Source organism: Camelina sativa, chromosome 14 (assembly GCF_000633955.1).
Source record: "Camelina sativa cultivar DH55 chromosome 14, Cs, whole genome shotgun sequence".
In the NCBI taxonomy this organism is placed as follows: Eukaryota; Viridiplantae; Streptophyta; class Magnoliopsida; order Brassicales; family Brassicaceae; genus Camelina; species Camelina sativa.
Window position 1 is genome coordinate 15,247,075 of NC_025698.1, and position 26,508 is coordinate 15,273,582.

Below are 26,508 nucleotides of genomic sequence, written 5' to 3' on the forward strand. Positions count from 1 at the left end.
GTTATCTCTGAAGTAATCTTTATCCCTTCAGTCATTGGGTTTGTGAGATTTTTGTTTTATCGTTTATTACTCTTACGTGGCAATCTCTAGTCCACCAGCTTTTACTTTTGATTTTTTCGTTGCAGCCAAAGCATTTTTGTGACCACAAGTTATGAGCCGTCGTATACTTTAACGGTTACACCTCGTGACTTTGCTTTGCATAAGAACTTAAATTTTTGTGAATTTAGGTCCTGACAAGAGTTTAATACTTTAACGGTTACACCTCGTGATTTTTGTGAACTATCAAACAGTATTTTGGGACTGAAAGCACTCTCTAATATACATATTACATATCATATTTTGATCATGACTATCAACACTAAGAATCATTCCAGAAGAATTCTACTCTCTAAGTTTTGAGTGAGAGCTGATAACACTAATTAATACGCTGTGCATGCATTCTTTTATATGCTTCAAATTGAAAATTTTGACCCATGACCAAGAAAATTTCAAGTGAGAAAGATTGTAGAATCCTTTGAAAGCTTTTCTAATCCTTTGACCTTATATTGTAGCCGTTGTTGGGTCTATCTACAGTATCAGTCGTCTATCAGATGGACTGTTACGTTGGCTTATTGTGGCCGTTGTTATAGCCGTTCGAAGAAGATTCTTAGGGAGATGCTAACTTGTGGCTATGAGTCTATGAACTTGACTCGTGGAGTTGTCTTGTGACCATGACCATCACCATGATCTGGTGGATTCCACTTTTGTCCTGACATTAGTACATCAGACATTATTATCAGTCGCTAATAAAATTACAGGTCATTATTTTCCTACTTCTTGTGATATATACTATGGTCAATACAGGGTTTTAGGAGGTTATATATAATTTGTTATGTTTTTGAGGTTAAGTTTGATTACATTTCTGCATTTTAAATAATTGTCCCCATTACTTTTTTATATAAATTTGATAACCTATTTCCAACACTTGTAATCGTTTTATCTACTTTGTTTTAATTGTCTATATGACTATCAGACTATATATCTAATGAATTGTTATTATTTGTTTTTTTAACTTTATAAGAACACATTTAGGAAAAAGAGCATATACATAGAAAAGTTTCACCAGCTGTCAAAAAGGTTCAATAAAATGTAAAATGTAATTTTTTATTTTGGTCAACAATATAAAATGTAATTATGAGAGATTTGTTTGTTTGATAGTCTCAGGATTTCAAAAGGATAGAGAGATCAAGTCTTATACGTGTCACGTCATGAGTGGGTGTTTCATCATCCTTGAAACGCACCAAGATATCTTAAGACACAAATCAACTGCGAATCTGCGAAGTGCGTGCTATTCACCACGTAAGCAAACAAAAAATCTAAAGTCTCAAAAATAGTTGTGACCAGCCAATAGAAACTCTAGAGATTGATATTACAAGATAAGACGTTCTTTAGATTTTTATATTATATATACCTGAAAACTCCATCGATCCCAAACCACCCATTTCTTGGCCTACAACAACAACTCTTAAACGTTTTTTTTACTTTGTGCAACACTTCAACCGCAATGGCCGCCTCAACAATGGCTCTCTCCTCCCCTGCCTTCGCCGGTAAGGCCGTCAAGCTTTCCCCAGCGGCATCAGAAGTCCTCGGAAGCGGCCGTGTGACAATGAGGAAGACTGTTGCCAAGCCAAAGGGACCATCAGGCAGCCCATGGTACGGATCTGACCGAGTCAAGTACTTGGGCCCATTCTCCGGCGAATCACCAAGCTACCTTACCGGAGAGTTCCCCGGAGACTACGGATGGGACACCGCCGGACTCTCTGCTGACCCCGAGACATTCGCAAGGAACCGTGAGCTAGAAGTTATCCACAGCAGGTGGGCCATGCTCGGAGCCCTTGGCTGCGTCTTCCCTGAGCTTTTGGCCAGGAACGGAGTCAAGTTCGGAGAGGCCGTTTGGTTCAAGGCCGGCTCACAAATCTTCAGCGATGGAGGTCTCGATTACTTGGGAAACCCTAGCTTGGTCCACGCTCAGAGCATTTTGGCGATCTGGGCCACTCAAGTGATCTTGATGGGAGCCGTTGAAGGCTACAGAGTTGCAGGAGATGGTCCCTTGGGAGAGGCCGAGGACTTGCTTTACCCCGGAGGCAGCTTCGACCCATTGGGTTTGGCTACCGACCCAGAAGCCTTCGCTGAGTTGAAGGTGAAGGAGCTCAAGAACGGAAGATTGGCTATGTTCTCCATGTTTGGATTCTTCGTTCAAGCCATTGTCACTGGTAAGGGACCGATAGAGAACCTTGCTGACCATTTGGCCGATCCAGTCAACAACAACGCATGGGCCTTCGCCACCAACTTTGTTCCCGGAAAGTGAGCGGAGTTTTATCTGTAATTTGTTTCAGTCTTTGCTTCGTGTGTGAGAGGAGAAAGAGGTTGTTTAGATGTAAAATTTGCAAAGACTTTTGTATGATTTGTCATTAATCAAATAACTCTGCTTTTCTCTCATACTAATCTCTTAATATACAATGATAATATTTTGAAATTAGGTTTGCTGAATTGCAGCAATCACAATTGAGCAACTTAGTTGAACATGTCACCAATCAAGTTAATGGTATTGTAGATCAAACGCATTGGTTTTATCCATACAAGTCATCATACACAGATGTTTAAGACAATCACTTTGATTCAAAATAGGTAACGTTTTCCACTAGGGAATACTAACGAAGCAAAACCAAAAATGATTTAAGAATATTATTCTACACACTAGTACATTGTGAGATCTAATTATTTTTCTTCCTCTGGTATTAAATCTTCATCGGTTGCTCCTTCTCTCTCGCTCAACTGAAGAGTCATCTTAATATTCATTGAAGCCAACTCTGCAGCCAAGTATCTGAACACATATGGCATTGCAACTGTTTCCATGCCTTTACTTGTCTTACAGGAATGGCAAGTTACCTTCTTTGGAGTTCTACCAGGAGGTAACTTTCCAGCAACTTGAATTAGCTTCTTCTGTTGAACGTTCACAATAGACGAAGTGAGCAAGCTTCCACACAGTGAACATACATCTGCAATGTGGTGATCTGAAGAAGTGTGAAGCCTGTCGTGTAATAGATAGGAAGCTCCATGAGCAAGTAGTGAGTCTCTTTCCATTTCACCAAACCGAATCCCTCCACCTCGTTTCCTTCCCTTGATTGGCTGATGAGTTAGTTGATCCACTTGTCCAGTGGACCTAACCTGCAAGCCAGAATATTATGATTCATACGAAGATGAGAGAAGTGCAAGTTGGAGACGATATGATAAAAGAGATGAAACCAGAGGGGTTGCAAAACCTGGAATTTGTCTGAGACCATGTGACGCAATCTTTGGTAGTAAACAGGGCCCATAAATATATCACACTCCAGTTCTACTCCTAAAAGTCCACTATATAATTTCTCAGTCCCATAGAAGTTGAACCCTTTCTCCGTTAACATGGAACCGAGATCATCAACAAGCAAACTGGACTTGCTCTCCTTATCTCCATTTGTTTTTTTCATTGCATTACGAAACGGCGTTGCATCTACAAATTTTCCATGCAAACTACCTCCCTGCAAAAGCCGAGGATATAAGCATTATANAGGTTGTTTTAGATGTAAAATTTGCAAAGACTTTTGTATGATTTGTCATTAATCAAATAACTCTGCTTTTCTCTCATACTTATCTCTTCAAATACAATGATAATATTATAAAATTAGGTTTGCTGAATTGCAGCAATCACAATTGAGCAACTTAGTTGAACATGTCACCAATCAAGTTAATGGTATTGTAGAATCAAACGCATTGGTTTTATCCATACAAGTCATCATACACAGATGTTTAAGACAATCACTTTGATTCAAAATAGGTAACGTTTTCCACTAGGGAAGATACTAACGAAGCAAAACCAAAAATGATTTAAGAATATTATTCTACACACTAGTACATTGCGAGATCTAATTATTTTTCTTCCTCTGGTATTAAATCTTCATCGGTTGCTCCTTCTCTCTCGCTCAACTGAAGAGTCATCTTAATATTCATTGAAGCCAACTCTGCAGCCAAGTATCTGAACACATATGGCATTGCAACTGTCTCCATGCCTTTACTTGTCTTACAGGAATGGCAAGTTACCTTCTTTGGAGTTCTACCAGGAGGTAACTTTCCAGCAACTTGAATTAGCTTCTTCTGTTGAACGTTCACAATAGACGAAGTGAGCAAGCTTCCACACAGTGAACATACATCTGCAATGTGGTGATCTGAAGAAGTGTGAAGCCTGTCGTGTAATAGATAGGAAGCTCCATGAGCAAGTAGTGAGTCTCTTTCCATTTCACCAAACCGAATCCCTCCACCTCGTTTCCTTCCCTTGATTGGCTGATGAGTTAGTTGATCCACTTGTCCAGTGGACCTAACCTGCAAGCCAGAATATTATGATTCAGATGAAGTACTACGAAGAAGAGAGAAGTGCAAGTTGGAGACGATATGATAAAAGAGATGAAACCAGAGGGGTTGCAAAACCTGGAATTTGTCTGAGACCATGTGACGCAATCTTTGGTAGTAAACAGGACCCATAAATATATCACACTCCAGTTCTACTCCTAAAAGTCCACTATATAATTTCTCAGTCCCATAGTAGTTGAACCCTTTTTCAGTTAACATGGAACCGAGATCATCAACAAGCAAACTGGACTTGCTCTCCTTATCTCCATTTGGTTTTTTCATTGCATTACGAAACGGCGTTGCATCGACAAACTTTCCATGCAGACTACCTCCCTGCAAAAGCCGAGGATATAAGCATTATATATTATACTTCACTTACCAGCAAAATAAAATGGGAAGTTGGTTAAACGACACACAAACATAATATGCACAGCAACAGCGTCAATGGAACCCAAGAATCAGACAAATTTCTAAGGATACCTTAGCAGCAATAGATTCCAAAAGCATAGCAATTGTCATTCTTGATGGGAAAGCATGAGGGTTAATGATCAGATCTGGACGCATTCCAGTAACTCCATTAAACGGCATATCAACATCAGGCCACAATTGGGAACAAACACCCTTTTGCCCATGTCTACTACTGAACTTGTCTCCAATTATGGGGTTTCTTGCATGCCGGAAACGAATATTCGCCTGCCAAGAAACTCGAAAATTAGATTTAAAACAAATCGTAATCAGTCTAAACGATAGTTGGGAGTTAACTCTCACCTTTTGAGGATGTTTCTTGCTTTTCATGTCAACAGAGACAAAGTCAACTATGACAGGGTCGGTACCTTTTCGCCTCGTGGTCCTTATTCTGCTAGTTACCTCATCATAGACACTATAATACGGCTCATCTGGATATATTTTCTGCGTTACACCCAACAAATTAGTGACAAGGAAACCAAATAATTAACCTATAGAAGCATTATTTACCTGCCCAACATATGGTAACCCATCAGCATCGATACTAGAATGAACTGATTTGTCAGCATGACTCCTCCTAAAACTTTTATGACCACTATCATATCGGCTATTCTGATCTGATAGATCAATAGTTTCTGTCTGCACGAGCATATAACAAGAGTTAGAAATTCAATAAGAAGATTAAATTTCTGAAATATGTACTAAATTGCTTGCTGCAACTACAAGACTATTATTCTCTGGGGTTCATATAAAAATGAGTGCAGGGGATATTAAAGTTCAGGACTCTTAATCAAAAAAATGAGAATGGGAACTCGAACCTGGTATATTTGCCCATGGCACATTCCCCGCTCCACAGATGATTTGTTCAAAATCATAGCATCTTCCATATCAAATCTGTGAGACAGATAGGTGGAAAAAGGGATAAGAGAACAGTAATGAAAAAAAGCTTATTGTCAAGCTCTTATATGCAAAAGAAGTTTCTTACCCTGTATGAGCGAGGACAGCAACAATTGCATTAGTCCCTGTAGGATTCTCATCAATACTGTAAGTGGTGTATGTTTTGGTACGCACAACAGGGGATTGAGGAGTCTGTAGAGAACAAAAGAATTTAGTAAGACATGGGACCAAAACAGACAGAATGTTAAAATGAAAATTGTACCATGTACTTTTAGATCTCTAAAAAATAAGCTAATAAAATCAGAATTGACCTGCAAATGGTAAATCTTCTGGTCGGCACGAAATTGGAGAGCTTGAGTAGAATATGCCATGGTTTGTTTCGCCATCTGTACAAGGTAAAATTTTGAGAACAACGTCCAGTAGAAAAATCATATAAAACTTGAATCAAATTTTCTAGTTAATACCTGACACTGATACATGTTACGCGGACTTTGGTTATGATCTGACCAAGGTGTAAGATTAGCAACCACACTTATCATCCCAGTTGGATGAATTTCTTCGTGAGTTGCTGAGCAAGAGTTATTCCTTCCTCCATTTCCTCCATCAGGACAGCTTATTTCCATATAAACCTGGTATGGTAGAAATAATTTTTTTTTAATTTGATTGTACAGAGAAAGGTGGATATGATAAACATATTCTTAGGATCTGCTACCTGTTCGAACGGTCCAATAAGTTCAATATTTTCAGAAGGTATAGATATATTTTTAACAGGCCTAATGAATCTTGCAGGACATGATGCCAAATACAATCCAGGATAAGATCCACCCATGCTTGTAGGTACATATCCCACTTCGAGGTCTTCAGGAATCTGTAGAGTAGCATTCACATATATAATTATCTTCGAATGAAATAATTTACGGTCAAACAAATACTGATAAGAAGTGAATATGCCTTACCACTGAAGGAGCCTCCACTTTCAGTCTCCGCAAATAGGAGACAACGTCCGTGACTACGTTAGAAGATAGCGTGCCTACAACTTGACCATCTAAAAGAACATGAATGACTTCTGGTGGTGCCGCTCGTACTAGCTTTGGCAATGAAGGTACCATACCCACCCCAACAAGAACCTCAACAACTGACTTTCTTATTTTCAGAAAATCCCGGATGTTTCCTTTGGAATCGAACTGAGAAGTGATTCCTGAACACACCATAATCAATCAGAACACAACAAGTAAAGTTGTACTACTAGAGAAAAGTGACATTTTCTGGTATGACGAGGGAACACAATCTTATTTTGTAACAAAATGACCAAGTCTAAAAATTTATATGTAAAAGACACTCTAACTAAACAAACATGATTCTATGTAAACTCCAACTTGGTTTAGTGACATGTCAAGTTTGGAGAATAGTGAATATCACAAAATGATGCGTGAAGAAGGGAGCTTGAGAAACTCACGGCTAATACGAGTCATATGATTCAGTAATCCACAAGGTTCCCCATCAGGAGTGTGAACAGGGCAAAGAAACCCCCAAGATCTACAAGATAACAATGAAACAGGAAAAATGTGAAGAATACTATTTTGGGACCGCATCATCACATCTAGAGTTTGATGGGTACAAAGTGAAAGAACCTACTCAGGAAGCAGCTTCCTCACAGTTGTTGTACGAAGTCCAGCAAAAGAAGCACCTCGATGAACCGCCCGGAAAAATGAAAGGAAACGGAGAAAGTTCAATCTCTCAGCCTGAACAGTGTAACCTGCTCTCTGGTAAAGAATTGAGAATATATATGTTAGTACTGTTCTATCGAACGAACTACATCATACTCAATGGAGATTAGCTATATAAGAAAAAAGCTTCTCAAGCAAGTGATCAACTAAAAGTGCTTACCTGCTGTAAATCCAAACCAGACTGGGTATTCATTCTTCCTGTCTTCAACAATGTTTCAATTGACGTACCAATACTCCTGGGAGGATTTTTGTTAATAACCTTCTTGACATCAGCAACTGCATTCAGTTAAGGAGTCATCACCAAGCACAAGACATATTTGTGGAAGAGAACAAACAAATGAAAACAAATGAGTTTCATAGTTTCAACTTTCAAGGAATGCAGAGGATAGAGCAATACAAAGGGAAAACAGTAAAAGAGGACTTACGGCTTTCAAAGGAAAATTTTGATTTCGAACTCTTGTTATGCAACTCATCTTTAAGAAGACTTTTGCACTTCCGCAGCCAATCTTCAAGTTTTTCCTAGATGACCAATGCATGTGACGTCAGTTTAATGAAGGAAAACCTTTGTCTAGTAAGCACAACACTTCATGGTTATGCAAAACAGAATTGTAGATTTTCAGAAACATTTGATAATGACAAAATCAAATGCTCTTATATAATGAGCCTCGACATACATGTTTCTACCATATGGAAAATTATTGTATACCTTAAGGTAAATAGTTATAAGGTGACCTGGGACCAAAATTTCCTGATTTTGCAAAGAATCCGGATTGTCAGGTAAAGAAGTCTGATCCACCAAAGAATAGAGCTTCTGAATTATGAAGCTGCAAAGCCAAAAAAAAGAATGTTGACCACAACCACACCAAAAAGGAAACTCAACGTGAGAGCCATCAAGAAGCAAAAGTAAGAAATTACATGAGCAAATTGAACTTGTCGTCATCATTGTCAAGATGAACAAATATAAAATCCCTGAGCACAGCTTCAGCAACCTAAATATGTAAGAATGAAGCGGGAAAAGTAATTAGAAAGGACTTACTGCAGTTGTAAAAATTTGTTTACGAAATTAATCAGGAAATCCAAGAAGCTAACAGCCCAATCTCAAAGAAGTTAGTTTTTTACTTATCATTGTTTAGAAAGCCTACTGCAAAGAAACCTTTTTTGCAAACAAAACCTCTATTGTAGTAATGAACCAATAAAGGAGGTTAAGAATGATCAAGAAAACTTACAGTAGGATATTTTTCTTTTTCTAACCCATCAAGAACAGGTTGAAAATGTTCTCCTGTTGGTTTTAGAAGTAAAAGATTAGCTTACTAGTTTTGAGATAAGCATAAATAAACACTGAGACAGTTAGATCACCTAAGTGCTTCCGGCACTGTTCCCGGGTAAAAAGACCCAAGTCTCGCACTTCATCAAGAATAATTTTGGCTCTCTCACGAACGAGTTGGGTTCCAATAGCTCCATCGCCTCTTCCATAATTCTCATTGTAGCAACAGTTCAGGCATTTATATATTTCCTCATCGTTGGTTTCAATGAGAGCCTAGGAATATATAAGGACAGATAGGAATAAATGGAGGACTGAATGATAATATAAAATAAGAAAATTTACTAACAGAAAACACATGCATCCAGAACCATCAAATGTAAGAATATACTAAAAAACTTCTCCTTAAATTAAGTTTTGTTCTCATGATATAGGAGAAAGATACATTAGAGTCACTAATACCTTGAGAACAAGACCGACAGGAAGCAAATATTCCCTTCCTCCTATCCTGTGTCCATAAGAAGATAAGTTTAACATGTAGCTCAAATTGCAGGTAATGTCTTCCATATTCCAAATGTCAAGTTAACTAAAACTAACCAAAATCCAACTCTGGCACTTCCATTGCGAAGATAATACAGTTTAACAGTGACAGATGACTGGTCGTCCCTAACACACCTATGAATTAAGAAGAAGAAAACCGCATGAACAACTCTATATGATATATCGCTACTTTAGGTGAAGATTGGCATTATTATTATATGAAAGATCATAACAAAGAGATAAAATTCACATACCTAATGGCAACTGCCTTGTCACTGTATCCTTCCCGACGATCACGGAATGAGTTTCGGATCATACTTGTTGGCTATTATAAGAGAATCTTAGTCAGATAAATTATGAGAGACAAGATACAAGTAACTTCATAGGACTACATTATTATACCCATAAACTTTATAAGCAAAACACTATACTCATAAACTTAAGTCAGTTAAAAGCCGAAGTGGCTTACATGGTTTCGCTTAGGTGCAATAACACATCGGAAAACTCTCTCGATCCCATTCAAAACAAAGTACCTATTTCAAGAAAAGCTAAATTTATTATCACAATCGACTTATAGAAAGAAAGATATATCATGAACGCATAAGAGGTGGAAGAACGTTTACCCTCCCATTTCAGAAGTTGACTCTTTACACTTTAACAGTTTCCGGCAATCAGCACCTCTTAAGCTGCAAAGCTTTGACTGCAATAACAAAATACGAAGATCAATTTCCATTAGCTTCATCAATAAAGACTTGCAATCATAATAAAGCAAAGTAAAGAAGAGAACAGAGCACCAACCATAAGCATAATGGGAAATTGCCCAAAATCAAATTTGTCTCTGACAACAACTTCATCATTATACTTAAAGCAAACATCAGCCATAAACGTTCCTGTATACGAAATCTTCGCCTGCCTAGCCTGTTTATTCAAGAAACCAAGAAACACACAAAAAAAGGTATTAACATAACCAAAAAGTAGAAACCTTTAACAAGTCAGATACAAGTTCAAAAACAAACACTTCACCTCAAAGGGAAACAAAGACTCTTTCCTTGATGTTGAACTGGAACTCTCCTTCTGAGGAGCGAATACTACAGGATTCTCTAACCAAAGTATCATACTTGTCAAGGGAATCACATTCACAAACACTAAATTCAACATTATATTAGCACAAAGCAAAAGATACTAACACCAATGTTAAATTAAAAAAAGGATATTGCTCAAGTTGTTGTCGGAGTCTGAATCGTAGACAGTAACCGGTTTGATTCGATTGAACATAACATCGAGACCTTTATCTGTCATGTAATCGAACGACTCTATATGATGTGTGACGAGATTGTGAAGCTCCCTGAAGTCTTCGACATTAGGAACCGTCGAGTCTTTCGCGTTCACAACCATGGTGACTAGGGTTTGCTCTCAAAACAGGGCTGGTTTTGACTCTGAGGTTGAGGTTGCTGGAAATTAGGGTTTCGCCGTCACGATGATGATCAAGACAACGGAAACTTAAGAATTGAATCACAAAGAAGCTTTGTGATGGAGGAAACGATGAGAAGTTTGAGACCGTCGGCGGCGCGAGAAAAAAAAGGACAAGGGTTTTGGGTTTAACTGGTGCCTTAAATTTTATGTTTATTGCAGATAATACCCTTTATCTTTTTATATGTTATATTATTAACCACTAACTTTTTAAACCAATGCTGTAAATAATTCGATCAATTGGGAAGGAAGTGATTTGTTACAGATTTTACCATTTTTCCTTCTTTTTTTTTGGGTGAAATTTGTAATGGAACTTAACTGTTTGGCGAATTTTAAGACTTTGATTTTTCTAATCCTCATCAAAACAATGTTAGTCAAGTTTGTCGGGGACGTTGTGTTTATTGTATGAGCTAGTGTGATTAGGCAGGTGCGGTTGGGAGGATTGTTCCTAGACAAACGAAATTGGTGCAAGAGATGAACGAATTAAGAGAAACACTTTCTACTTAAGATCGAATGTTTCTTTCCACCGTGAGGTGTATGTAGTGTTTGAGGGTTACAGTTGTGGTCACTCGATGTTCAATCTGTGAAAAATAGAGAAACAAAAGAATTTACTGAATAATACTTTTCTTATTAAATTTCTTCTCTCAACCTACAATGAACCCATAGGGCTTACATATATAGAACCAAGAGAACATTCTAGAATACTACAAGAGTATAGGATCAGCTGCCACTTGTCTAACATCTAGCCACACACCTCATTCAAGATTCCATTGAACCGATTAGCTAATACTATGGGTGAGCAGCTAGTTGGAGTAGCCGTCGTCATGCTCGGCATCGGCTGTGAGATTGTCGGCCTATGTTCCGGGGAAGGACACTGTAACGGAGAAGGACCACTTTGATTTCGATGCAGAGAAGGACCACACTTATATTGAGGAGATAACGACTTGTGATCAGATGGGCTTTGAGAAGGATTTGCAGGTTGGGCATGTGGCCTTATACTTTCATGCCCCCTCAAACTGAGTATGGGAGAAACTTGAACATTCAGTTTGTGACGTAGAGCTTGGAAGGGACGACGAGCCAGAGAATTAGTAAACGTATCAGCAAGCTGTTGCTCAGCAGGAATGTGTTGAACTTCCAACACACCAAGCGCAACACGTTCGCGAACATAATGATAATCCACATCAAAGTGTTTAGAACGATTGTGAAGAACCAGATTGGCAGTAAGGTAAACCGCAGAGAGATTGTAACACCGGAGAACAGCAGGATGAGACTGTGAGATTCCCAAATCACGAAGAACAGAGGAAATCCAGGTTAACTCAGAAGCAGTAGAGGCAAGTGCTCGATATTCAGCCTCAGTAGAGGACCGGGACACCGTCGGTTGACGTTTAGCAGACCAAGAAACAACATTTGAGCCTAGCAAGACACAGATGCCAGAAGTGGAACGACGTGTGTCCTTGCATCCTGCATAGTCACTGTCACTATAGGAGACAAGGTAGAGGTTTGTGTGTCTGGAAATATGCAGACCCATCGCAGAGGTACCACGAAGATACCGAAGAATGCGTTTGAGAAGACCAAAATCAGATACCGTGGGAGAGTGCATCCATTGACAGACGAAGTTAACGGCAAATTGGATATCAGGACTCGTGATGGTCAAGTATTGGAGTTTCCTAGCAAGACTGCGAAAATAGGATGGCTCAGAAAACAATCGAGTATCACGAAAAACATGATCAAGACGTTGCGGCAATGGAGTGTGACAAGAATTGCAGGTGGACATATTGGCATGATGAAGGATCTCTTCAGTGTATTTGGTCTGATGGAGGAACAAGCCTTGAGGATAAGACTATGCTTGGATCCCAAGGAAGTAATGCAGGTTCCCTAAATCTTTCATTGCAAAGCGGGAAATGAGCTCAGCAATGAGAGATTTAAACAGAGTAGGGTTGGATCCAGTGAGCAAAATGTCATCAACATATAGTAAAAGGACCATAGTGTTACCATTACGATGATAAGTAAACAGAGAATGATCATCTCTACTACATATGAAACCGAACTCCAAGAGATAATTGCTGAACTTGTCATACCAGGCACATGGAGCTTGCTTCAAGCCATATAAGGCCTTTTTCAAAGAGCAGACATGATTGGGATAAGCAGCATCTTCGAACCCCGGTGGCTGAATCATATAGACTTGTTCCTGCAAATCACCATGAAGAAATGCATTCTTCACATCAAGTTGAGTGATATCCTAGTTCTTTGCAGTGGCAACTGTGAACACAATGCGGATTGTAGATGTCCGGACCACTGGAATATAAGTCTCATTGAAATCAACTCCAGGTTCCTGATTGAAACCTTTAGCAACAAGGCGGGCCTTAAGTTTGTTCACCGTGCCATCTGCATTGAGTTTGACCGTAAACACCCAGCGACACCCTAAGATATTCATGTCAGCAGTAGCAGGGGTCAATGACCATGTATGATTCTTGTAGATGGAGTCAAGTTCATCGAGCATAGCTTGTCGCCACCCTGGATGAGCCAGTGCCTCGGCTACACTTGTGGGAAGAGAGGGGATGGTTTTACTCGCCACAAGAGCATACCGTGGATTTGGTTTGCGAATGTCGTCTCTAGACCGTGTTGTCATTGGGTGAGTTGAGATGGTGGTAATGGTATTGTCATCAGTAACAAGTGATGAAGAAGAATACATGTCCTCTGTGGTGAGAGTGGAGTCATTATCAGAGGGTGAAGAAGGAAGACTCGGGGATGCACATAGTGTGTCATCTTGAGGATATTCCACCACACAATCAAGAGATATCGTACTACTCGGAGAACTAGTTGTAGATTGTGGTGAGATAATTGGCAAGGTGCGGAACTGAGTGTCAGCAGATTGCCAAGCCCCAAGTAGACCAGTTTTATGTTGTGTAACAAGCTCCCTATACTTGTCCATAAAGGGAAATCACGATTCATCAAATATAAAGGTGTCTATTAGTGTAGACACGACCGGTTGGCGGGTATTGGCACCTGTATCCCTTGTATTGAGGGTGATATCCGAGAAAAACACACTGGAGAGAATGAGGTTCAAACTTGTGTTGAGTAAACGGCCGAAGACAGGGATAACACGCAGCACCAAATATAAGGAGAAAAGAATAATCCGGTTTCTTGTTGAATAGCTTCTCATGTGGACTATGCTGGTTTAAAACCTTAGACGGAAGCAGATTACCGATAAAGTTAGCTGAGTAGAACGCCTCAACCCAATACTTGAGAGATGTTTTGCTATGAAACAACATTGATAACCCGAGCTCAGTTAAGTATCGATGTCTTCGTTCGGCTATACCATTTTGTTGGGACGTTGCTGGACATGAGATGAGATGACGAATACCATGTTCTGTAAGTGTGTGCGAAAGCGACCGCTTATAAACTCACCACCACTATCACTTTGAAAAACCTTTATCTTTCTACTGAACTGATTTTCAACTTGTTTTTGAAAACCAATAAACACATCACAAAAATCAGACTTTGCTTTAAGAGGAAAGATCCATGAATAGTGAGAAAACTCGTCCACATAGACAACATAATAACGAAAATCCTGAACTGATACAACCGGGGAAGGACCCCAAAGATCACAATGTAGTTGATCAAGAGGGTTCATAACATTTAAAGTAGAAGAATAAAAAGGAAGTTGACAACTCTTTCCCATTTGACAAGGTTCACAAACGGAAGTAGTGTTGCTCTTATTGATGGGAATTGCCTTGCTGGTTTAGAGAAGTTGAAGAACCTGAAGATTTGCATGACCAAGACGTTGATGCCACACTATGTCACTCGCAGCAACTTGTCGATTTGAATAAAAAGCTACAAACTCTGGATTCCTCAACACATAGAGCCCTTCACTACGGGACCCTCTTGTCACAACCTTATGAGTGTATAAATCAATGATATATACAACATTAGAGTCAAAGAAGACACCACAGGGGTAGTCATCACACAACTTGGAAACTGAGAGTAAGGACTTGTGCATTGACGGACAAACAAGAACATCACAAAGAGGAATACTACCAGAGGTTGTGGCAAGAGTAGTGGATCCAACATGAGTAATAGGTTGATGTGTGCCATCAGCAACAATCACATTCTCAGCCCCATTGTATGGTGTCACAGATTGGAGAGAATCCGTCGTTGGAGTGATGTGAGCAGTAGCTCCAGAGTCAGTCAGCCATTCACGACCACTGCTGTCGGAGACTTGTAATGTGGCAAGAGCTTGGGGAACATCATCACTTTGGTATGACGCATCAAACCGATTCCAACACTTAAGAGCCACATGACCAGTGCGACCACATATTTGACATACAGGACGAGGGTTAGCAGAATTACCAGACTGATTTTGATTCCAACCAGAGGAGTTAACTTGTTGGGAGAATCCTCGACCACGGGTGGAATAGCCTCCTCGTACATGATGGCCTCCACGACCTCTCTGTCCAGGACCATGACAACCACCTCTCTGAGTTTGAAAAGCAATGTGTGGTGATACCTCAGGTGGAGTCTCATAAGACTGCAGCTTCGAATCAAAACCAGAGATTTCCAAGACGACATCATTGAACGTTGGAGATGGAGTGCGAGACATTGAACTTTGAAGAACTGTGGCTATGGGGTCATACTCGCGGCTTAGCCCATTAAGAAAAGTAAAAATCTTCATGTTCTCATCGACTGGTTTGCCAATGGAGCTTAAACTGTCACACACAGCCCCAAACTCACGGCAATAGGTGGTAAAGTTTTTACCTTTGATGTTTAGGAGCTGCAACCGGCGTTGCAGGTCGAATTCGAGAGCAACGGAGCTTTTGTTGAAGTTTCCGGCAAGAGACAACCAGACATCTTGAGATGTGGGCAGGGCATGAACTAGCCCCAACACTTCTTCAGAAAGAGTACCAAATATCCATGACTTTATGAGCTCGTCTGTATAGATCCGAGCTTCATACTCCGGATTTGGAGCTTCGACGGCGTTAGTGACTGTAATCGCCGGAGGTTTTGCGACAAACCCATCGACAAAACCAAGAAGTCTTTGACAACGAAGGAGAGATTCAAACTGGGTTTTCCAGAGAAGATAGTTGCTATCACTCAGTTTTATTGTGACTGAGCTAGCGACGTGGAGAGACGACGGAAACGGGTAAGGACCAGGACGCTCTGCCATGACAGCACCGGTTAGGGTTTAAGAGAGCTCTGATACCATGTGAAAAATAGAGAAACAAAGGAATTTACTGAATAATACTTTTCTTATTAAACTTCCTCTCTCAACCTACAATGAACCCATAGGGCTTACATATATAGAACCAAGAGAACATTCTAGAGTACTACAAGAGTATAAGATCGGCTGCCACTTGTCTAACATCTAGCCACACACCTCAGTCAAGATTTCATTGAACTGATTAGCTAATACTATGGGTGAGCAGCTAGTTGGAGTAGCCGTCGTCATGCTCTGCATCGGCTGTGAGATTGTCGGCATATGTTCCGGGGAAGGACACTGTAACGGAGAAGGACCACTCTGTTTCTGATGCAGAGAAGGACCACACTTATATTGAGGAGATAACGACTTGTGATCAGATGGACTTTGAGAAGGCTTTGCAGGTTGGGTCTGTTGCCTTATACTTTCACAATCTTATATAAAGCATAATCTCATGTTCAATGTTAGATCCCCTCCCTGTTAGAAACAGTTATATAAAAAGGATCTCATATTTTCTACTATAATCATAACTTATGAATATGATCCAAAGTTAGTATATCACTGTATCACAATTCCAAAATTATGTTGTAGTCTAAATGCTAACATGCATGATTCTAATGCCGATTTATAGATATCCTAAAAGATCAAAGCAATAAACATGATGATATACCCTATACTATACTCTATACCTATACGCATCAAAACAATTTTAATGCAATAAGACTAGCCGTTGTACTTTACAATGTCTCACACTATATGCAAGTCAGTCTAACATCTTAAACATAATGAATGTGTTTCAAAACTTACATGGTCCTATGACAAAGCTGACGAATGAGATTTTGTGTCACCTAATTAGATCTCTGTAGGGGTATACGATGGGCATCAATGTTTTGTATGTGAGATTTATGTGATGATTTAGACGTTCACCAACGTAAACTCAAGTACCTAACCTAGGCTTTGGTGTGTCAAAACATAATAATTCATTATTCGACCTTATGATGTACTGACTCCAATTTAAAAGTTTCTTTGTTTTGGCTTCCAACTTCTAAGAGTGTAGGATACTATGATGATGACAACGTACCCATCAATCATCTTATCCAACTCGTGATGTATATTTTGAACATTCAAGTGGTCGGAATTATCAAAACATCATAATTTATTATTCTGATTGTATTTTTCTTTAAAATTGATGCATTCGATTTCCAACAGTAAGATGATATACTAATAGTTAGAAGTTAGCCATCGAGACCACCTTCTTCAATTCACAGCACTAAAGAAGGTAAAGAACCTTCCTATATAGCAGTACAAGGCCTTCTGTCAACGCTAAATTTGCAAATTGTTAGTAGTAAATGGCTTCTGTCAGCAATGCATTAAAGGGTTTTCTTCGGCAATTAAAGACTTTTCGATATTTTGTCACTAAATGAGCAAATGGTCTTTTGCCATTAACCAAAGATCATTCCGAAACACTAATTTTCCCTTTCCTTACAAGTCGATGCTCTTTTAGTGCCCACGATTACAATTCCTTAGTTCCTCCCCCCAAAAAAAAAAAAAATCCTTAGTTTTCTATATCAAAAAAAACACAAGAATAGTTGTAACATTATAAAAACATAAAAACAAAAGAAAAAAAAAGATAGAAGAAAAAAGAATAGGATATCCAAATATTTTTTGAATAAAACCCATTCATGGCCAATATTTATTCAAAAACGTTTTCTAACATAGTTATAAATACATTCGAATCATCTGGAATTAATTAGGTGAATAATAAAAAACGAAGTGAGTATAGGTAAATGTCAATTGTTATTAGAAAATGACAAAAACGTACCAACAAAATATTGGTGAAATGTAACACATTATTTTAAAATATCATTCTAAAAGTATGTATTCATTTGGTACTTTCGTCAATGGATAAATTGATATTTAACATATAAATAATTACGCAGAATATTTTTTGTATTATATTTTTTTATCGTAACGTTGTATTTTAATTTAATAGATATATATTTATGCAACGAAAATCAATATTTTTTTGAATTAAAATAAATTAATATCAAAATAAGACTCGTGTTAAAACACTTAAATACTATGAGTAAACTACACAACATTTCTATTAAACTACACAAAAAAAAAATAGACAAAATAGATAAATTGATATTTAACATGTAAATAGTTACGTAGAATATTTTTTGTGTCACAATTTTTTTATTGTTGTGTTCTAATTTGATTAGATAATATGTTTATGTAACAAAAATAAATATTTTTTTGAAAAAAATAATAGACAAAATAAGATTCGTGTTAAAACACTTAAAAAGCTATGAGTAAACTACAAAACATTTCTTAAACCAAAATATCCTCTTGCTATTTAAAAAAAAATTGTTGGAAAAGAATTTGCCATTCATCACAAATACAGAAATACTATACTTTATTTATGTGTCAGAATGCTCTATCCAAGTAGAAACTTCGACATTTCTTTGTTTGGAAGGTTTTAGTCCTTTATAGTTTATATCTTGGATAGTTGGATGATATTGGAATACGCTATTGTAATCTTAACAAACATAATACACTGTTATAACTTCTCTTCACTTGTTTTTAATCTTAGCTTTCTTTCAATCTTTTCACTTGGCACTTGGATGTTCTCATACCAAAAATGTTTTTCGCTTTAGATTCTTGTCTTCTAAATAAGGCCGATAAAACGAATGCCTCTTTGTTGATGTTTGAAAAACACTTTTGTCTTTTGGAGCAATGCTGCGGTTAGTAACGATTTAATGTCTGTGGAATGAGTTGTATTGGTTCGGTCCTTTTAGCAACACTGAGAACAAAGTTACAAATTGTTCGAGTGTCCTACAATTTGTTTTTTATAATCAAAATGTCGTAACGGATAATCATAGAAATATCTAATGTATTATATATAAAAAAATACCACTTCAATCTTATGAATTTAAAATACGAAAAAGAAGAAAAATAGAAACATAATGATGGATTTAGAAAGGAACATGTATCATCAGATCAAACATTAAGCAATATATTAAAATTAAATGAAACCAAGTGGAGGAGAAATACATTTATTGCTTCTAAGTTCAAAAACTATGTAGTATACTACCTTTGAAGCTAACACTGTCCAAATCATGATTTTAATTAAACCACACGATTCATATGTAGTTACACGGTTATTTTAATCTTCATTATATTTACTAGCTTATTGCAGCCAAATGTCTACTTTTTTCACCAAATATTTTTACTTTCTTGTTTGTGGCTAGGCCAAAACAAAAACACAAGATATTTTACTCGAATCCGCATGCCAAACATAAATTACAGCTCTCTCAGTTCTCTTTTTTTTTAAAAAAAAAAAAGAAAAACTTATTATTACAGCTCAATCAATGTGTAGGAGGGACAAGAATGATGAGTTTGGTTTGGAAATAAGTAAGTAATATTCTTTGGAAGTATGGGTTGGGACAAGAGCCCCCAAGAGAGAAGAGAAGAGAGTGTCGTCTAAAAAATTACAAGTATTTGTTGTTGTGAAAGAAGAAGAAGAGTGGTTTGGGTGGAGGTCCACAAAAACAAAAAGGCTTTTCACGCGTGCTAAGGGAGCAATCCTACGGTCACCATCATGCCCGCATTAAACGGAAACCATTTGAGAATTTTGTTTCATCCAACGGCTCACACTACCCCGTGTTTGACTCTCTTCTGTCCATCCCCTCACGCGTGCTCCCCCATCCATTACCACTATTCCTTACTACTACTATATTTTATTTTATATACTCATCAAATGCTACACTCACTAACATCTCTTTTCATATTATTGTTGTTGTTTACAAACTTATTGCAAATGTATGTATGCCAATTCATAAAACAAAACAAAAAACCATCGACATAGTGATTTACATGGGTTTTACACTGTCATCCTCCTAATGTATTCCATCATTACATAATTTGGATTCTTATAAAAAAAATAAAGAAATAACATTTTTTATAAGTTATTAGATGGTTATTTTTTTGGATTTAATTATGGAGATTCTTACAGAAAATGCAATGATCTAAGAATTTTTTTACGAAAATGTCATTTTGCTAAATTATGATAGATTTCCCATTTTTTCACACTTTAAAATATCAACATTTATGATTTTTTTGTTGCTAAAATACATATTTTATAACAAATACTAAACTTTAAGAACAGATAAAATTGATTAAACCCAAACATAACGTGTTAGACACATGTTTAATTGTATTTTTTTAACCTAAAAAATCGTAAATCCATATAATTTTAAACAAAATAGCAAAATCATTAAATATTATCATGAAAAATGACAAATTCATAAATAATTCATTTAAAATGTGTCATCTACTCCTAGAGTTTTTTTTTTCTTTTTTCTTAAATGTATATTACTCGTAAAAAGATGAATTTTGTCCAAGATTGTGTATTTTTTTATCTTGGATGAATCAAGGGAGTGCAAAATCTTGTTTTGATAACTCCAAAAATTCCCACTAAAAAGTTTAACATCTTTTTTGCTTACACATTTATAAATAAACAAAACATGTTATTAGATTCACGCACGAAAAGCGTGAAAGTAAATTAATAATTAAGTAAAAAAAAAAAATACTAAATACTTATATATATTAAAGAGTCGATGTAAGTGAGATGAGTGACTAGTGAGGTGAAGTGTGTGTGAGTGATTTAAACCAAACCAAACCAAACCAAACAAAAACAAACAAACCGCACCAGAAAAAGAAAGCCACGCTTCTCTGTCACTTGCTTCCTTATTTCTTCTCTCTCTCTCTCTTCTTATTTTTTGCCACACATCATCATCATTCTCTTCTCTCTATTAGATCGTCTTCTTCTTCTTCTCCCTCTCTTTCACAATTAAGGAAAAAAAAAAAAAACAAGAGTCTTCCCGAATTTGATCAGAACCTTCAAAACAAAAAAAGCTTAAGTTTTTACGCATCATCGATTCATTTCCATCCAAAGGGTTCTGATTTCTTTTACGGTATGTTGTTTCCTGCCGCCGCAATTTCTGACTTTTATTTTTTGGGGGGCTTTTATTTTAATTGGTTTTTCACTTTGATGGTCGTTTGGATTACTTGAATAGCTGTTTTTATGGTTTATTTCCTCAGATGATTGCTAAAAATTTGATTTTTTTTTGCTATTGAATGTTCTGTTCTTTCTTTGTTCTATGTTTTGTTTGTGTTATTCTGAATAAAAACTATTCATGATCGATCTTTTCCCCTCGACAAGTCAAACTCTTTTGTTAATGTTTTGTTTCGTCTACGTGTTCTGTTTTCTTTAAACAGAGTTGTTATTGATTTTGCTTTGTGATCACTATGGCATTGAAAAACATTTTATCGTGGATCCGATGTTTATGTCTTTAGTCATGCTGCTGTGTTACTGTTAATTGTCCCCAGCAGATACATAAAGTTGTACTCTTTTATTTCTGAATCATGAATTAGACATCTCCCATGTTTTAGTTTCTCTGTTTTGTTTTCCAACTGTTTTTTTTTTTTTCTACCTCGAAGTTAGTGCCTTTCGACTTCATATACTAATATTTGAATAGAATTGTTGGTCCTAAGTTTTTTTGTTTGTTTGTGCAGTTTGTGAGAAGAGGAACGGTTATTGGATACACTTAATAACTGAAGTTTTAATAGTGGAAGAACCAAAGATGCCCTGGACAGCCTTCTTCATGTTTTTCAACAGGACTTGCACTCGTCTCGTTGTCTTTTTCCTCGTTATTCTGTAAATTTTGTTCCTGTCAGGTGAGCAGCTTGTGTGTTTGTTTTTTTAACTTCATTCCAATTCCATATCTTGTGTTTTCTAGCCTGCTATTACTAAGCCATTAATGTCAAGTCTTTTGTTTTTGTTTTTGTTTTGCCTCTTGATTGAGCACTTACCCTTCATAAAACTGATTATCTTTAAGTTTAACAAATGTAACAATTTGGTTTCTTCTTGCATTTGTGGTGCCATGTGGGAAAAGATTTCTTCATTACAGCTTCTTGTGTTTAAACAATTGGTGTCCCATTCTTGTTTTTGCAGGTGTTGTTTCCGGAATTCGGAATAGCTCTTTGTTTGTTGTGCTTATTTTACTGGTTAGTGTGAGAATGTGCATTGTTGTAAACAAGAAGGGAAACCGATCATTGAAGGAAATAGGAACTTTTATGATGACTACATGTTTCATTGCTAATTACCAATCCGTTCAAGTTTGCCAGGTAACATTGCCACTCCTTGATTTATTCTCTCTCCTAACACTTTTAACGCTTAGGCAACACACATGTATGCCATTTAAAAGAACTTTGTTCCTCTTGATGGTATGTTAGATGTTTAGTGTAAACCAGAGTGTGTCTGATATTCAACCTTTCTTGTAAATCATTGCAGGCTGAATATTTCAGACAGTTGCTTAAGCCTGTAACGTAGTCTGTCGTTTGGAGTTTTCGAGAATTTGTTTTTTTGGGCGGCTATCTACTTTTGATTTCGAAAGAATTATTGTGAGGTATTAAGAGTCTGGTTTTCTGAAGAGCTGTCTGTGGGGGGAGCTTCTGGTTTGTTGAAGAGTAAGGGCACTGGTGGAAAATTCGTGAGATCTTTAGTATGATGGCCATAACTTGATCTAGCATTTGTGTTCGACTGTCAACTTAGTTTAGTAGTAACTGAGCAGCTGGAAGCTTTACAAAGGCGAATCAATCGGTAGTAGAAATTTTGAAGCAGCTTGCAAGTTTGAGGTGTACAACTTTGTTATTTCTCTTTTGTGTTTTCACTTTTTACCTTTGCACGGGGTTTTCTGATGCAGAACAACAATCAGTATCCTCACTTCTCAGATGAAGTGGATGACAGAAACATGCACCACAACCCGTATGCATCAGGGTCATCCTTTGATGCTTTGTTCCCACCATGCGCAAAGTTGCCATACCATGGTGTTGAACTCCAACCGTCTGAGGTCTGTCCAAAGAATTTTGTCATCTTCGATCAAACATACGACCACAGCCAAGTGATGTACCATCCTGAGCTGACTCATAAGCTCATGAACAACCCATCATTGAACGCATTAGCTTCGACGTTTCAGAACGAGTATGTAGGTTCGACATATCAGAACGAGTATGGTGGGGGAAGTTATTATGGTAACTATGAACAAGAAGTTTCCTCTTCTCATCAAGAGGATCCGAATGAGATTGATGCCCTCTTGAGTGCAAATGAAGATTACGAAGATGATGACAATGAAGGTCATGAGGAAGGTGATTCAGAAGAGGTCAGCACTGCTCGTAATTCTTACAGAGATTATGGAAATAGTTCAGCTGAATCTTGTTGTTCCAGCTATGGTTATAACAACAACAACAACAACAGCAACAGCAACAACAACTCAAGGAAACAGAGTTTATCGGGCAGTGCTAGTAGTAGCAATGATGGGAAAGGACGGAGAAAAATGAAGAAAATGATGGGAGTGTTGAGGAGAATTGTCCCGGGAGGAGAACAGATGAATACAGCTTCCGTTCTTGATGAAGCTGTTCAGTACCTCAAATCACTTAAATTCGAAGCTCAGAAACTTGGCGTTGGACATTACTCGAACCAATCTTGAATACTAGCGATATCAGTTCTTCCATCGCATATTGTTACTTGGGAGTTACATAGGTCCAGCGCTATCTGGACCTCTCTCTCTTTATTCCTCCCACTCTCTCCTCTCTTCCTTTTGCAGGATGGGATCTACTACATTACATTGTCTCTCTCTCTCTTTCTCTCTATATATTTTGCGTTTTGTGTTTGGTGTTGCTTCGATGGGTTTGCACAAGTGCTTAGTGGATTTGATTTGAGCTTTTGATTTTGTATTGTTTTAACTTTTCAATGTACTCATTTATGACAATGAACAATTTATGTTTAGTGATTTGCTTAGTATGTGACCAACTGTGTGATTCATTTGCTTCTTGTTTTAAGCATTTGATCTGTATGACTCACTGAAACAAAAGCAAATAAAATAACATGTTTAGTTAGTTAAACATTTCAATTCAATTCCACATACCATTAACCGGGGTTTTATATACGTATCGACATTTCAATTCTTGATGGATTTAACTAGGTTAAACATAAACCGGGTTTGAAAATTGGTTTATGATTACCAAAGAATTCGAACCAAGAGAGAACACAAATAGATACAATTTGCATGGTAATGGATTCCAACGCTTTGATTTTTCCTTGTAGTTATATACTTATATAACTCCTATTCTCCTAACGTAGCAAAGATTCTCCACAATCCCAATTTGAGAATTGGAACCATCTCTTTCGATCGAGATGGTTTAAAGAAGGCTTCATCAAGAAACCAATGACAACCATCACAAAGCTCACCAAAGCCACTTTGACAGTAGATAGAACAACAACGAAATATATTAGTACAATGGGAGGAACACATATCATGAGTTCATAACCGAATCAACAGTACCAACTGGTATCTTGTACGGTCTCGATGCATCCGGATATAACATCCTCATCCTTATAGAATTTGAGAAAGATTTGAAAGACAAATTATAAGAATAACTCTCTTATTGCTTAAGAAAAAATAACTCAAAAACTAAAGCTCCTTCTCTTACAAATCTCTCTTTCTCTCAAAGCTCACAACTCATATATATTATGCTACAAACCCAACATCTCCTTATATATAAATCTCCATAGTATATTTTCCTAATCGTAATAGGAAAACTTTTTATAATATTCTATTTAGATATCTCCTAAATATAATCTCCAATTTCCATTTCTTGGTTAGCTTGGTCTCCAAGCTTACTTCAAGCTTACTCCAAAATTTTCCCTCCTAAGCTTGAAGTCTTCTCCTCCAATATCTTTAACACCAATGAGCTCCCTCATTTCCTTGTACTTGATCCTTCCAAGAGCCTTTGTCAAGATGTCCGCTTTCTGCTTATCTCCGGGAACATGCTCGACCTCTATAATCCCATTCTCCAAACACTCCCGTATAAAATGAAACCTTGTGTGTATATGCTTGCTGCGTCCATGAAACACGGGATTTTTAGTAAGTGCGATCGCCGATTGATTGTCTATTCTGATAGTGACAACTCCACACGACGTCTTAGTGATCTCTTTGAACAAGTCATGAAGCCAAATCGCCTGCCTTGCTGCTTCAGTGGCAGCCATGAACTCGGCTTCACATGAAGATAGTGCTACAGTCTCTTGCTTCTGCGAACACCAAGTTATTAAACTCCCTCCAAGATAGAACACATGCCCAGTCGTACTCTTGCCATCATCTGGATCCACATTATGGTTGTTGTCACTATAACCGACTAAGCATGGATTCTTTGAAGTCGACCTTGTGAAAGTTAACCCATATGCAATAGTCCCTTGCAAATACCTCAAGCACTGTTTCATTGCTGCTCCATGAGACTCCTTAGGATTTTGCATGTAGCGACTTAGTACTCTGACACAAAAGGACAAGTCAGGTCTTGTGTGTAGCAAGTAACGAAGACACCCCACATTCCTTCTATAACTCGTAGCATCAATATCTTTCTCCTTCAGTGCTTTTGACAACTTCAACCCTGCTTCCATGGCTGTCTGAACCGAATTGCAGTTTGACATTCCAGCTTCCTCCAAGATTTTTAATGCATAGCGATTTTGGCTCAGGGTTATGCCATCCTTATGTTGCTGCACCTCAATTCCAAGATAGTAAGTTAACTGGCCGAGATCACTCATTTCAAACTTAGTTGCCATTTCTTTCTTGAAGTCTCCTATACCATTGATACTTGTTCCTGTGACGAACAAGTCATCAACATATACTACAACTAGAAGCAAGTCATGGTTCACCTTTCTCTTATAGACCGATGGCTCTTTAGAACACCTTTTGATTTGGAGCTCCTTGAGAACTTTGTTCAAATTCTCATTCCAAACCCTTGGAGCTTGTCTAAGCCCATGCAATACCTTTTTGAGTTTGTACACCTTATTCTTGCACCCCTTTTCTACGAAGCCCTCAGGCTGCACCACATAAACCGTTTCTTTTAAGTCACCATGCAGGAACGCCGTTTTTACATCGAGATGATGTATATCCCAACCGTTTGATGCAGCAAGACTGATAAGAAGGCAAATTGTCTCAATTCTAGCAACCGGAGCAAACACATCCTCAAAGTCGATTCCATATCTTTGCACGTACCCCTTTGCAACGAGCCTAGCTTTGTATTTGCTTACACTGCCATCTGAGTTCCTTTTGAGCTTAAAAACCCATTTAAAACCTATTGGCTTCACTCCTTGTGGAAGTTCAACAAGATCCCAAGTATGATTCCTTGTAATCGAGTGAATCTCATCTTCACACGCTCTCAGCCAATGTTCTGACTCTTGTGCTTCATAAAAATCTCTAAGCTCATCATCCATACTCATTAATAAGCGTTCGCCTTCTTCTTCTGCTAATAAGATGTAATCATCGAGGTATTTTGGCTTCGTGATTACTCTCTGAGATCTCCTTAGCTGCGGGTGTTCTGCATCAGTTGGTTCGTCGTTATAATTATCTTTGCTTCCTTTATCACTTTCCTCTATTCCTCTATTATCGAATCATGTATCCACGTTTTCA

At 37.7% G+C, this 26,508-nt stretch overlaps 4 protein-coding genes across 5 annotated transcripts; 2 read left to right on the top strand and 2 right to left on the bottom strand.

Annotated features, from left to right (window-relative positions):
* On the top strand, positions 1,467–2,462 carry LOC104741580 (chlorophyll a-b binding protein 1, chloroplastic). Its single transcript, XM_010462467.2, has one exon. It carries the CDS (start codon positions 1,544–1,546, stop codon positions 2,345–2,347), a length of 804 nt encoding a protein of 267 aa, XP_010460769.2. The 5' UTR covers positions 1,467–1,543; the 3' UTR covers positions 2,348–2,462.
* LOC104741582 (DNA-directed RNA polymerase I subunit 2) lies at positions 2,558–10,901 on the bottom strand. Of its 2 annotated transcripts, none has more exons than XM_010462469.2 (27): positions 10,527–10,901; positions 10,336–10,421; positions 10,111–10,230; positions 9,936–10,012; positions 9,782–9,845; positions 9,567–9,637; positions 9,370–9,447; positions 9,235–9,280; positions 8,868–9,048; positions 8,738–8,790; positions 8,427–8,500; positions 8,218–8,335; positions 7,937–8,030; positions 7,672–7,787; positions 7,420–7,547; positions 7,241–7,320; positions 6,741–6,982; positions 6,497–6,652; positions 6,249–6,413; positions 6,096–6,170; positions 5,873–5,976; positions 5,706–5,781; positions 5,398–5,526; positions 5,191–5,331; positions 4,903–5,115; positions 3,303–3,557; positions 2,558–3,207 (listed from the first exon to the last, which is right to left on the bottom strand). In XM_010462469.2, exons 1-27 carry the CDS (start codon positions 10,705–10,707, stop codon positions 2,758–2,760), a joined length of 3,573 nt encoding a protein of 1,190 aa, XP_010460771.1. In that variant the 5' UTR covers positions 10,708–10,901; the 3' UTR covers positions 2,558–2,757. The 2 variants fall into 2 exon arrangements, with proteins under 2 accessions (XP_010460771.1, XP_010460770.1); XM_010462468.1 differs by lacking the exons at positions 2,558–3,207; positions 3,303–3,557 and adding exons at positions 3,750–4,395; positions 4,501–4,755.
* Positions 14,525–15,946, bottom strand: LOC104743624. Its single transcript, XM_010464681.1, has one exon. The coding sequence runs from the start codon at positions 15,944–15,946 to the stop codon at positions 14,525–14,527; it is 1,422 nt and encodes a 473-aa protein (XP_010462983.1).
* LOC104741584 (transcription factor bHLH144-like) lies at positions 20,631–23,848 on the top strand. Its single transcript, XM_010462470.2, has 4 exons — positions 20,631–20,955; positions 21,557–21,718; positions 21,996–22,168; positions 22,335–23,848. The coding sequence occupies exon 4, from the start codon at positions 22,741–22,743 to the stop codon at positions 23,527–23,529; it is 789 nt and encodes a 262-aa protein (XP_010460772.2). The 5' UTR covers positions 20,631–20,955; positions 21,557–21,718; positions 21,996–22,168; positions 22,335–22,740; the 3' UTR covers positions 23,530–23,848.